Source organism: Asparagus officinalis, chromosome 8 (genome assembly GCF_001876935.1).
Source record: "Asparagus officinalis chromosome 8, Aspof.V1, whole genome shotgun sequence".
Lineage (NCBI taxonomy): Eukaryota > Viridiplantae > Streptophyta > Magnoliopsida > Asparagales > Asparagaceae > Asparagus > Asparagus officinalis.
The window spans coordinates 63,061,721-63,075,099 of record NC_033801.1 but is presented as its reverse complement, the minus strand read 5'-3'; the positions used below and the strand labels follow the sequence as shown (position 1 = coordinate 63,075,099).

At 36.1% G+C, this 13,379-nt stretch overlaps 1 protein-coding gene across 2 annotated transcripts in view; it reads left to right on the top strand.

Annotated features, from left to right (window-relative positions):
- Window positions 12,642–13,379, top strand: part of LOC109820209 (sec-independent protein translocase protein TatB-like) — a 7,900-nt gene continuing 7,162 nt past the window's right edge. The window contains exons 1-3 of one of the 2 annotated variants that reach the window (XM_020386314.1): window positions 12,642–12,852; window positions 12,935–13,056; window positions 13,160–13,295. In XM_020386314.1, the coding sequence (XP_020241903.1) occupies window positions 12,801–12,852; window positions 12,935–13,056; window positions 13,160–13,295 (310 nt within the window). In that variant the 5' untranslated portion in view covers window positions 12,642–12,800. Of the gene's footprint in view, window positions 12,853–12,934; window positions 13,057–13,159; window positions 13,308–13,379 lie in introns of both variants that reach the window. The other variant, XM_020386313.1, reaches the window with a different exon arrangement.

Genomic DNA, 13,379 nt, shown 5'->3' with positions numbered 1-13,379 from the left:
GCCACTCTTTCTGCATTTCTGAATTTATAATAATATTTAATTGGACCATTCGCCCGATGCGCACATTTGATTGGTTCAGAGGCGTGGCTGACAATTTAGGGGCCTGGTTCTAAATTTCAATCGGGGCCTCTTACTTAATCTTCAGAAGAAACTAATAATTGATTTAATTTTATAATACTGGGTTCAAAAAAATGATTTAATACTACCCCATCGACTAAAAAGCTATTTAGCCAAAATGTTTAAGCATTTTCTGATAAAAATTGAATTAACCACAAATAACAAGAGAACGAGCTTACCACTAAGATCTGGAACAACACTAGTGGAAGTAAGGGCACGACGTACAGAGGGCCTAGCTTCTGCAATCTTGATGGAAAACCTTCTACTTGTTTCAAAGAAAATAATTAAAATTTGATGAAATAAATTAAAATAATTAAAAGGGAGATAATTGAAATTAGGGATATATACCTATTACCTAATATCTCACTGCCTCAACATCAGAAAGAGGAGAATGAAGCTTTTCTACAAGAAATTAAATCTTTAATTCTTGATGAGGTGCTGAGCAGCTGAATCTTTTCTACGAGAGGGAAGTCGAATTTCGCCCTAATTTGATGAGATCTGGTCGCCGCATCTTCACAAACCAAATAACACCATAAAAACCCACTAATGTCGCCCGACTCCTAATTTGATGAGCTCCGATCTATGATACTGTGCCCGACCCCGAAACTCGACGACGATGACGACGATGACGACGAGGAGGCAAGTAAAAGTTTTTTTTTATTTGTTTGTTGTTTTTGCTAAAAAGAGGGGAAAGGCGCCAGTCACTGATCTATGAGTGAAAAATCGAAGAAAAAGGAAAAAGATAAAACCCTAAATTGATTTAATTGCGGAAGCGGAAAGGGCGATGGGGAAGCGGAAAGGACGTCTTCGAGGAAAATTGACGTAAGTTTACATTTTGCCTCTGGATTAGGGCCTGTTTGTTTGCACGGAAGTAATTGTGAAGTAGCTCAAGTAAAAGAAGTAAAAGCTACTTCTGTTATTTCCAAGCAAAAAAAGTATGTTTGGTTCTCTGAAAAACTTACTTCCAATACTTCTCTAAATGCTTATGTGGCGCTTACGTGTCATCCTTACTTTCAAAATATTTTTCCAATCCTCAATACTCAGAAGTAGCTCGGAAGTAGTTGAAATGCATATTAATTAGGGCATAAATAATTTTTTTATTAATATTTCCTTTATTAGTTACTTCTAACAACTTTTCATTGATAAAATTACTTCCTAGTAATATTTTCAAATGTTATCCAAATAAAAAAAGTAAATGAAGAGGAAGAAGTTCTACTTCTATTACTTCTAAAAATATACGAAACAAACAAAAAAATGCTATTTCCACTACTTCCTACTTCATAGCTTTGAAAGTTACTTCTATAATCTACTTCTTACTTCTAATACTTTCATTATCCAAACGGGCCCTTAGTTGCTTATTATTTTTGATGGACTTAAAAAAAAGTTGTTCTTCTGATTATCCCTGGTGTTGATTTTTATATTCTTTTAATTTTTATTTTTGATTTTTGGTTTGTTTGGGCCGTTGTTGTAACAATTTTGTTTACCATGATTCTCCTGTTTCTTGACGATCTTAAAACAGTTTTATTTTGAATCTAAAAAAATGCAAGGTACTACTTTATTCTAATATTTCTAAGTTTTCAAGGGGAGTTATCCGTAATTAGAAGGTCAAACAAACAACAGAATAAAAAAGATTTGGAATTTGTTTTTTCTTGCGCTAGTGTGACGTGACGTTGCATTTCATGGAAACTCCCCTTCTTGAATTTCCATGTGAACCAAGTAATCCCAGGGCTGTTTGGTTTACCTATTTTATGAAAAAAATTTGAGAAAATATCTGATAATGATGTTATCGTAAATAATAGATTTCTGTAAATTTCTATAAACTGTGTTTGATTTCTAAAAAAATTATAGAAATATTTTTTATAAAGTAAGGAAAAGTGTACTATTTTACAAAAATTAACTTCCTCTCTAAATGGGCGGAAATTATAAGAAAATCTGACGCATATATTAAAATTTTAATTAAGTACAACAGTACCATCCTCATGTGATTTCTCATAGACACTATTAGTAAGCTATTTTCTATAAAGTGATATCCAACCAAACAAAAGAAAAAGAAAATAACATATTTTCTATAAAATTTAGAACTTTTTCATATTTTGAACCAAACAAAGAAATAGTAAAAAAAATATATGGTACTCTTTAAGTTCTATAAAATTTTCTTATAAATTTTATAAAAATACAAGGAAATTAAAATTTGAGTACTTTTTTCCCTCTTTTTTATAGAAATTGAACCAAACAGCTTTCTTAAAGTAAACATGTGAGGCTCGTGAGCCTCGATTGCTCCTCAAATTGTTGTTTCTGGCCATGGCTAGAACTATAAGAGTCTCCTAACAGAATACAAGGAAATTTGAGATGAAAGAGATGAAGAGAGTTGAGAAAGAGAGAGTTTAGAGATAGAAGATAAGAGTAAGTTGAAAGAAGAACAACTAATTTCATTCATAATCCTATTCAGAGTTACAACTTCTCCTTTTATACAACACTTGTCAAAATTAAGAGCAGAAACGTGCACCAAACGTGCACACACAGTAACAACTCTTAACCGAAACAGTTAATTCTGTTCTCAACTAACTAACAGTATTTATTACAAACTAAAGCATTGCATAACAACTCCAGGTCTTGTGCAGCACTTCAACTCTCGTCTCCAGCTTCCACCCTCCCATCCTTTACAGGTTCACTTCCTGTTTCCTGTTTTCAGCTTGGATGGCCAAGTCTTCGGCTTCCCAAGTCTCCGCTTCCTTCTCTATTAAATGATTCACTTCATGCTGACTTCCAGCACCTGACAAAACATCACCAAGGGGAAAACGTCTCTGAATCATTCGCATGTGAGCGGGCGTCGGGCGACACGATTCTCAACCAAAAATCGATGGGTATAAATTGAATATTTATCTCCTTTAGCCAACCCATTGCTGGTTGGAAACCGCTGACTTCCAGCACCTGACAAATCCCTCCCACTTAAATTTGACCTTGTCTCAAGGTCAAAAGCAGGAAATCTCTTAACCAAGTCCCAATATGGTTCCCAAGTAGAATCTAAAGAATTGCGTTGCTTCCATTTGATGAGAACTTCAGACACTAATTTGTTTCCCTTAATGACTGACCTCTTATCCAAGATTGCTTCAGGTTCATCAACAATTCCTGCCACATAGTTAGGAAAATCAATCTGAATAACAACGTCAGTTCCAACCCTTTTCTTCAATTGGGACACATGGAAAACTGGGTGGATCTTTGCATGATCAGGTAAATCCAATCTATAGGCAACTTCTCCAATCTTCTCTAGAACCTGGTAAGGTCCATAAAATTTAGGAGAAAGCTTTTGAGTTCTGTATGAAGACATACTGATTTGTCGATATGGTTGAAGTTTAAGGAAGACCCAGTCTCCCACCTCAAAGCTCCTGTAGCTCCTATGTCTATCAGCAAATCTCTTCATTTGAGCAGCTGTAGTCTTCAAGCTGTCTTTAATGAATTGTAAGGCTATATCTCTTGAAAAGAGAACTTCATCCACTGCCTCCACCTTACAACTCTTTGGAACATATGAAAGCAAAGAAGGAGGAGGTATACCATATACTACTTCAAAGGGATTAGAATGTGTAGAGATTTTCCATGTAGTATTATACCAAAATTCATCTAGGGACAGCCACTTACTCCACTCCTTAGGTTTGTGACAGCAAAAGCATCTCAAGTAACTCTCCAGATTTTTGTTAGTAACCTCAGTCTGCCCATCAGTTTGTGGGTGATAAGTTGAACTAAATTTTAGTTGGCTTCCTTGTAGTTTAAACAATTCTTTCCAAAACAAACTTGTAAACAAAGAATCTCTATCACTGACTATAGATTTAGGCATCCCATGCAACTTGAATACTTCTTCAAAGAAAACCTGAGCTACTGACTGAGCAGTGTAGGGGTGTGACAGTGGAAAGAAATGAGCATATTTACATAATCTGTCAACAACTACAAAGATAACAGATTTGTCTCCACTCTTTGGAAGATGGGTAATAAAATCCATGGACAATTCCTCCCAAATATAATCTGGAATAGGGAGTGGCTGTAATAGTCCTGGGGATGCTATATTCTCCCCTTTTGCCCTTTGACACACATCACAAGCCTGTACATACCCTTGAACATCTGTCTTCATTCCTTCCCAATAGAAAGACCTTCTCAATCTGTGCAAGGTCCTGATAATTCCAGAGTGGCCTCCTGTAGGACTGTCATGGTGTTCTTTGAGCAAGGATGTTTTAACCTCTTGAGCAGTAGGACTGGTCAGTAGCTTGCCGTTGTAGTAAAACATCCCTTCCTTCTTGTGATATCTGTTAGCCTCTAATTGTCCCCTTTGTAACTTGTTATAAATCTCTGTAAAATACTCATCTGTGGAGCACATATGTCTGATTTCATCCAACCACTCACTGTTAATAGCACTAATTGCTGAAGCTTCAATTTCCTGTGGTAGGGTATCTTCTCCCACTTCATATATTCTGGATAAACCATCTGCAGCCTTGTTTAGTCTCCCTGGCTTATATTCTACTCTGTAATCATAACCATGAAGCTTTGCAAGCCATTTATTCTGGACTCCTGTGTGAATTCTCTGTTCAAGTAGATACCTGAGACTTTGATGGTCAGTTCTAATCACAAAATTCCTTCCTAATAAGTACTGCTGCCATCTCTTTGTAGACAGAGTGAGGGCTAGAAGCTCATTCTCATAAGTTGACAGTGTGGTATTCCTTCCCTTTAATGCAAAGCTAAAATAGGATATAGGCCTCTCATTTTGCATCAGCACAACACCAATCCCTGAACCAGAAGCATCACATTCAATGATAAATGTTAAACTAAAATCTGGCATTGCTAGAACTGGAGGCTGGGTCAGAGCAATCTTCAAAGCTTCAAAAGCTTTTTCAGCACTTTCTCCCCAACTGAAGGCTCCCTTATTTAATAACTGTGTTAAGGGCTGAGCTATAATTCCAAAATTCTTGATGAATTTCCTGTAGTACCCTGCTAAGCCTAGGAAGCCTCTCAACCCCTTCAGTGTTTTAGGTTTTGGCCATTCAACAATAGCTTGGATTTTCTTTGGATCAACCCCCACACCCTCCTGAGGCACAACATGCCCCAAGTACTCTATTTGTTTTTGTTCAAAGCTGCATTTAGACATTTTGGTCACCAATTGATGATGGCTCATTATCTGAAATACCCGTCTTAGATGGAACAAGTGATCCTGCCACCCTTTACTATATACCAATATGTCATCAAAGAAAACCGAGATAAATTTCCTGAGGAAATCCTTAAAAATGGTATTCATAAGAGCTTGGAAGGTTGAAGGAGCATTTGTAAGTCCAAAGGGCATGACCATGAACTCAAAGTGGTCACTGTGTGTCCTGAAAGCTGTTTTAAAAATATCTTGTTCACACATTCTTATTTGATGGTAACCAGACTTTAAATCCAGTTTAGTAAAGTATTTTGTTCCATGTAATTCATCCAATAACTCATCTATAACAGGGATTGGAAACTTATCTTTGATTGTAGCCTGGTTCAATGACCTATAATCTATGCATATTCTCCAACTTCCATCAGATTTTTTGACCATAACTACAGGTGAAGAGAAAGGGCTGTTACTGGGTCTGATAATCCCCTTCTTGAGCATATCTTCCACCTGTTTCTCAATCTCATCTTTTAGAAAGTGTGCATGCCTATATGGTCTAATGCAGATTGGTTTGGTACCCTTCTCAAGTGGAATTTTGTGATCTATACTTCTACTTGGAGGGAGGTGAGGTAGTTCTTGGAAGACAAGTTTAAATTCCTTTACCAAATTTAACATGTCTGCAGGCAGCTCCTCTTGTATTTCCTCTGTGATGCATGTTTGTAGGTCTATACTACATAACTGAATTAAAAATCCTTGCTTTTGTTCCCTGAATGTCTTGTAAATGGCCTTGCTGTCCACCAGCTGCAATTCCCCTGGAAGTACCCCCTACAGTGTTCTTTTGATCCCATCACTCACAAATGTTACCTGCAATTTAAAATTCAGAGTAATGTCTTCAAGAGTTTTCATCCAATCAGCTCCTAAGACAATCTGGCTTCCCCCATGGGCATCACTAACAAATCAACCTGGATCTTTACCCATTGACATTCTAAGGAAACTTCTTGGCACACTCCTCCACCTTTGATCAATTCTCCACTGGCTACTAAGACATCAAAATTATTAGATTCAGTTACTACCAGTCCTAAATCCTTTACCAGTTTAGAGTTTATGAAGTTGTGGGTTGATCCAGAATCTATTAGAATGCTAACAGCTTGATTCTTGTAGTATCCCACCACCCTAATGGTGTGAGAGGCATTAATACCACTGAGTGCTTGTACTGATATAGAAGGTGCTCCCTTCACCAAACTCTCAGCTAACTCTATGGCTATATTTTCCTCTCCTTCTTCACCATCATCAACTTCATTCTCCTCTGAATTCCCTTGTAAAAATCCTTCTAAGAGAAACAATTACTTTCCTTTGCATTGATGTCCTCTAAACCACTTTTCATCACAAGTAAAGCATAGGTTCTGGCTCCTCCTCTTTTGTATTTCTTCAGGAGTTAGCTTCTTGAATTGGAAAGGAGGTTTGGGGTTCTCTTTCACAGGAAGATATGGAGATGAATTAGTTGGTTGTATTCCTGTATTTGAAGTATTCCAATTCCCTCTTGGTTTCCTTTCATTTTTAAGTTTCTCCTCAAACAATTTTGCTAAAGATATTGCTCCTTTCAATGAGGAAGGTTTGGAGGCTGTTACTTCATATCTTAACTCCTCTTTAAGCCCTCCTATAAATTTTTCCAAGATATGTCTCCTAGAGGGTTGATCATCTAGTAGACTCAAAGTTTGTTCAAACCTTCCTAGATAATCTCTGACTGTGGTAGTTTGTCTCAGGGTTGAAAAAACATCATAGGGTCTAGAGAGCTCACTTGGTCCAAATCTGGTAATAATTTCTTCCTTAAAAACTTCCCACTGACAGAAATCTTCAAGATTCCTAGCAAGCCACCTATACCATTGCAATGCCTCTTCTCTCAAATAGAAAGAACAAACATTAACCCATTCATCACTCTTAATGTCATAATACTCAAAAATCTGTTCAGTTTGCTCTAACCAGGCTATGATATTTTCATTTCCAGAAAAAGAAGGAAAATCCAAACGTAGAGACTTAGGTTGAACCAACTTTTGATTACTGAAAAAAGAATTCTTATGGGAGTTATTACCAAGACGAAAAGCTGGTTGGAGTTCACCATTGGAATCTACTCCTCTGAATGGTGGAAGAGTTCTTGGTGTCTGATCTGGATCCTGTCTGTTCATTTCCCTGGTGCCTGGTCCCAAAAGACATGTGTCATTCCTTGGATCTGAGCTCAACACTCTTCGTTCATCTCTAACTCCTAATCTTGGAACTTCTTGACTTTGCTCCCTTGATTTCCTGAATTCTTGGGCAAAATTCTGGAACTGAGAAGATATTTGAGAGGATATTTGAGATGATAACTGAGAAGTTAATTGAGAAGACAATTCAGCAGTCAATTGAGAAGATAATCCTTCTATCTTTACTGATAGTTGTTTAGCAACGAAACTTTGTTGAATAATTGCTTCTTCCACCTTAACCAACCTCTCTTCTGCAGTTGCTTCTTCTTGAATTATCTCCTCAGGGTTGCCCATGACGTTGTCGGCGATAGCTTCAGACTCTAGCCATAGTTGCGCTGATACCAATTGTGAGGCTCGTGAGCCTCGATTGCTCCTCAAATTGCTGTTTCTGGCCATGACTGGAACTATAAGAGTCTCAGAACAGAATACAAGGAAATTTGAGATGAAAGAGAGGAAGAGAGTCGAGAAAGAGAGAGTTTAGAGATAGAAGATAAGAGTAAGTTGAGAGAAGAACAACTAATTTCATTCATAATCCTATTCAGAGTTACAACTTCTCCTTTTATACAACACTTGTCAAAATTAAGAAAGAACAGAAACGTGCACCAAACGTGCACACACAGTAACAACTCTCAACCGAAACAGTTAATTATGTTCTCAACTAACTAACAATATTTATTACAAACTAAAGCATTGCATAACAACTCCAGGTCTTGTGCAGCACTTCAACTCTCGTCTCCAGCTTCCACCCTCCCATCCTTTACAGGTTCACTTCCTGTTTCCTGTTTTCAGCTTGGATGGCCAAGTCTTCGGCTTCCCAAGTCTCCGCTTCCTTCTCTATTAAATGATTCACTTCATGCTGACTTCCAGCACCTGACAAAACATCACCAAGGGGAAAACGTCTCTGAATCATTCGCATGTGAGCGGGCGTCGGGCGACACGATTCTCAACCAAAAATCGATGGGTATAAATTGAATATTTATCTCCTTTAGCCAACCCATTGCTGGTTGGAAACCATCTCTGTTCACATATAATTTACAAGTAAGTATGTTTAGAAATAACCTTGAGACAAAGGCTTGGAATTGTACAAATTTCTTGTAAGCACATCGGGGAATTATAATTTATCTGCAGACTGATCCACTCAGTACAGCTTCACATCCAGCACATTAGGAGAGCCATACTTCATTATAATCATGACCATTATTTTGGATTATTTTTATTTTTTAAATAATCATTATTTTAGAATGTTAATTCCCAAAAATAACCAAAAAAGAATTATCCAACGAATAATGGAATTCCTATAAGCTGTAATGTTAAGATAAGGGAAAATTGTGTCAATGCCTCAAAAGTAATAACTTCATGTGACCTGGCTCCTCCATTTTTTTCCATTGTGGTTTAGCCCAAAAAATATCACATCATGTGATTCAGCCCTTTTTTATGTGATTCAGCCATTTACTCTATTCCAACTAAGCACAAAGAGAGAGAGCCAAACATAAAAGTAAAAAACACCCTTATTTCCTCATCTCTCTTCCTTCTCTCTAGATCTAAGTCTGATCCTCTTCTCATATCCTCCTCTCTCCTAACCTATTTCCTTCCTCCTCTGTCTCTTCCTCCTTTTTCTCTCAGACACCGACATCGTGCTTCGCTACCGTCGACCTTGCGTGCACGCTCCGACCATATTGTTCGATCATTTTTTTCCCATTAATTTTCCCGATCTCTCTTTCTTCTTTCTTTCCCCCCAAAACTAAAAAAATCCTAATTTTTCCCGACATTGAAGGTGAAAGAGGTGGCGAAGAACAAGGCGGAGGAGGCAGTGCAGGAGGAGGACGAGGAGGAGCTCGAGGCCGTCGCAAGTTCCACAAAAACTCATTTTAAGTTTAATTTAATTCATTTTAAGTCAAATTTAAATCATGTTAAGTCTAATTCAACTTGTTTTAAGTTTAAAAACAAGTTAAATTAGACTTAACATGAATCATGTTACGTCTCATTTAAATTATTTTAAGTCTAATTTCTAGCTAAGTCTAATTTTATTCGTGTTAAGTCCAGTTTGGTTCGTGTTAAGTCTAATTTGATTCGTGTTAAGTCTAATTTAATTTATGTTAAACCCAATTTAAATCATGTTAAGTCTAATTCAACTTGTTATAAGTCTATAAATAAGTTAAATTAGACTTAACATAAATCATGTTAATTTTAAGTCTAATTTCTAGTTAAGTCCAATTTGATTCATGTTAAGTTCAATTTGATTCATGTCATGTTAAGTCGAATTTGATTTATGTTAAGTCCAATTTGATTTATGTTAAGTATAATTTAATTCATTTTAAGTCAAATTTAAATCATGTTAAGTCTGATTCAACTTGCTTTAAGTCCAAAAATAAGTTAAATTAGACTAACATGAATCATGTTAAGTCTAATTCAACTTATTTTAAGTCTAATTTCTAGTTAAGTCCAATTTGATTCATGTTAAGTCCAATTTGGTTCATGTCATGTTAAGCCCAATTTGATTTATATTAAGTCAAATTTGATTTATGTTAAGTCTAATTTAACTCATTTTAAGTCTGTTTTAAAAAAAACCAATAGTTTGGATGTTTTGTGAAATTTGTAATTTCTATTTGAACATTGTGGAAAGATGAAAGATTTAAAGATATACCCGCTAAATGTGATTTTTTTTTACAACTGTTTATGTTAAGTTCACGTCCAATATGGAATATTAAGTCTAATGAGTTAGAAGCAAAGTCTGAGGGCATGTTAAGTCTATTTGGTTGAATGATAAGTCCAATAGCTTGTATGTTAAAACTATTAGGTTGAATAATAAATCTAATTTGTTGAATATTAGATATAATGAATTATGCGTTAAGTCCAGTTTGGTTCGTGTTAAATCTAATTCAACTTATTTTTAGACTTAAAACAAGTTGAATTAGACTTAACATGATTTAAATTAGACTTAAAAGAAACTAAATTAGAGTTAACATAAATTAAATTGGACTTAACTTAACATGAATCAAATTGGACTTAATTAGAAATTAGACTAAAATGAGTTGAATTAGACTTAACATGATTCATGTTAAGTCTAATTAACTTGTTTTTAGACTTAAAACAAGTTGAATTTGACTTAACATGATTTAAATTAAATTTAAAAGGAATTAAATTAGACTTAACATAAATTAAATTGGATTTAACATAAATTAAATTGGACTTAACACGACATGAATCAAATTGGACTTAACATGAATCAAATTGGACTTAACTAGAAATTAGACTTAAAATAAGTTGAATTAGACTTAACGAGATTCATATTAAGTCTAATTTAACTTGTTTTTATACTTAAAACAAGTTGAATTAGTCTTAACATGATTTAAGTTGAACTTAAAATGAATTAAATTAGACTTAACATGAATTAAATTAGACTTAACATGAACCAAACTAGACTTAGACTTAACATGATTTAAGTTGAACTTAAAATGAATTAAATTAGACTTAAAAATGAATTAAATTAGACTTAACATGAACCAAACTAGACTTAATTAGAAATTAGATTTAAAATAATTTGAATTAGACTTAACATGATTCGTGTTAAGTCTAATTTAACTTGTTTTTAGACTTAAAATAAATTGAATTAGACTTAACATGATTTAAATTATACTTAAAAGAAATTAAATTAGACTTATCATAAATCAAATTGGACTTAATATAAATCAAATTGGACTTAACTAGAAATCAGACTTAAAATAATTTGAATTAGACTTAACATGATTCATGTTAATTCTAATTTAAGTTGATTTTAGACTTAAAATAAGTTAAATTAGATTTAACATGATTTAAATTGGATTTAAAATGAATTAAATTAGACTTAAAATGAGTTTTTGTTGAACTTGCGACAGCCTCGAGCTCCTCCTCATCCTCCTCTGGCACCGCCTCCTCTGCCTTGTTCTTCGCCACCTCTTCGCCTTCAGTGTCGGGGGAAATTAGGGTTTTTTTAGTTTTTTTTTGGGGGGGGGGAATGAGAGATCGGGAAGAATTAGTGGGAGAAAAGGAGCGAACAATTTGACCGGAGTGTACACACAATGTCTGCGGCGGCAGAGGGTGATGTCGGTGTCTAAGAGAAAAAGTAGGAAGATAAAGAGGAGGAAGGAGATGTGTTATGAGAGAGGAGGAGAGAAGATGAAGGAGGATCAAACTGAGATCTGGAGAGAAAGAAGAGAGAGAGAGAGAGAGAGAGAGAGAGAGAGAGAGAGAGAGAGAGAGAGAGAGAGAGGAGAGAGAGAGAGAGAGAGAGAGAGAGGAGGAAATGAGGGTATTTTTTACTTTTATGTTTAGAGAGAGAGAGAGAGAGAGAGAGAGAGAGAGAGAGAGAGAGAGAGAGAGAGGAGGAAATGAGGGTATTTTTTACTTTTATGTTTGTTTCTCTCTCTTTGTACTTAGTTGGCATACATTAAAGGGCTGAATCACATAAAAAAGTGTTAAATCACATGATGTGACATTTTTTGAGGCTGAACCATAGTGAAAAAAGTAGAGGGGCCAGATCATATGAAGTTATTACTTTTGGAGTCTTGACACAATTTTTAATTAAGATAATCCAACATTTGCGAATAGGAGAAATTTTTAAAAGGACCATTTTTTCAATTTTATATAGCAAAAACGACCTCATGAGAAAATAATTTGCAAAACCGACCATTTTCTTCGGAAAATGGTTGGTTTTGCAGTCGCGAAGTTTTTCGAGCTACACGGGACTAGCAGTCCCGTGTAGTTCGGTCAGCAATTGAAATGCACGAGACTACATTTCATTCTTCTCTCTAGATCAATTGTAGAAGAAGAAGCACGTGACTGCTAGTCCCGTGTAGTTCGTCTAGCAATTGAAATGCACAGGACTAGCAATCCCGTGCATTTCATTCTTCTCTCGGGATCAATTATAGAAGAAAAAACATGTGACTGCTAGTCTCGTGCATTTCAATTGCAGGCCAAACTACACAGGACTAGCAATCCTGTGTAGCTCGAAAAACTTCGCGACTGCAAAACCCACCATTTTCCAAAGAAAATTGGTCTGTTTTGCAGATTATTTTCTCATGAGGTCGTTTTTGCTATATAAAATTAAAAAAAGGTTCCTTTTAAAAATTTGTCCATGCGAATATTTCTTTTTCGTTTTTTAGCCCATAAGCTACGGTCCATCTTAGATTTTAGCCTCTAAATTATTAGTTATAATTTGAGAAAGGCCTGATCCTAATAGCTAAATAACATTATCATAGCTATCAACTCCCCATCACCGATCTCAACTCCAGTCAATCTCATTTCCGACCGTCTCCGGTATCCGCCGCCTCCGCCGGTCTGTCCAAATCATGCTTGGAATCTCATACGGCCTCATCGTTGGAGCAACCGCAGCTCTCATTGGTACTCTCTCATCTCTCTCTTTGACATTTTCACGAACACTTTAGATGCATCAGATTCTAAACTCATATGTGCTTGATTCTAGGCCCAAAAGATCTTCCAGTGATCGCGAGGACAGCAGGTCGGTTAGTGGGCCGCGCCATCGGGTACGTCCAGATGGCCCGCGGTCAGTTCGACAACGTCATGCAACATTCCCAAGCTAGCAAGGTCCTCCAAACAATGACCAAATTTGAAAAACAAATTATTCCAATTTCATTTAGAATCAATACAAATATCTTTTTTTTAGTTTGTCGTAATGTGACATGGTTAGGTGCATAAAGAGCTTCAAGATACAATGGCGCAGTTGGAAGCTATTCGTTATGAGATAAGAAGTATTTCGATTATGAGTCCTGCTCCTTTCACTAGGAGGATGGAGGCTGCAGCAGGAGATCCTCCTTCGAATAATAGTAACTTTGATGGTAACTAGAGGTGTCCAAATGGGCTTTAGGGCCGGACCCGGCATGGCCCGAACCCGGCCCGGGCCCGGGTGA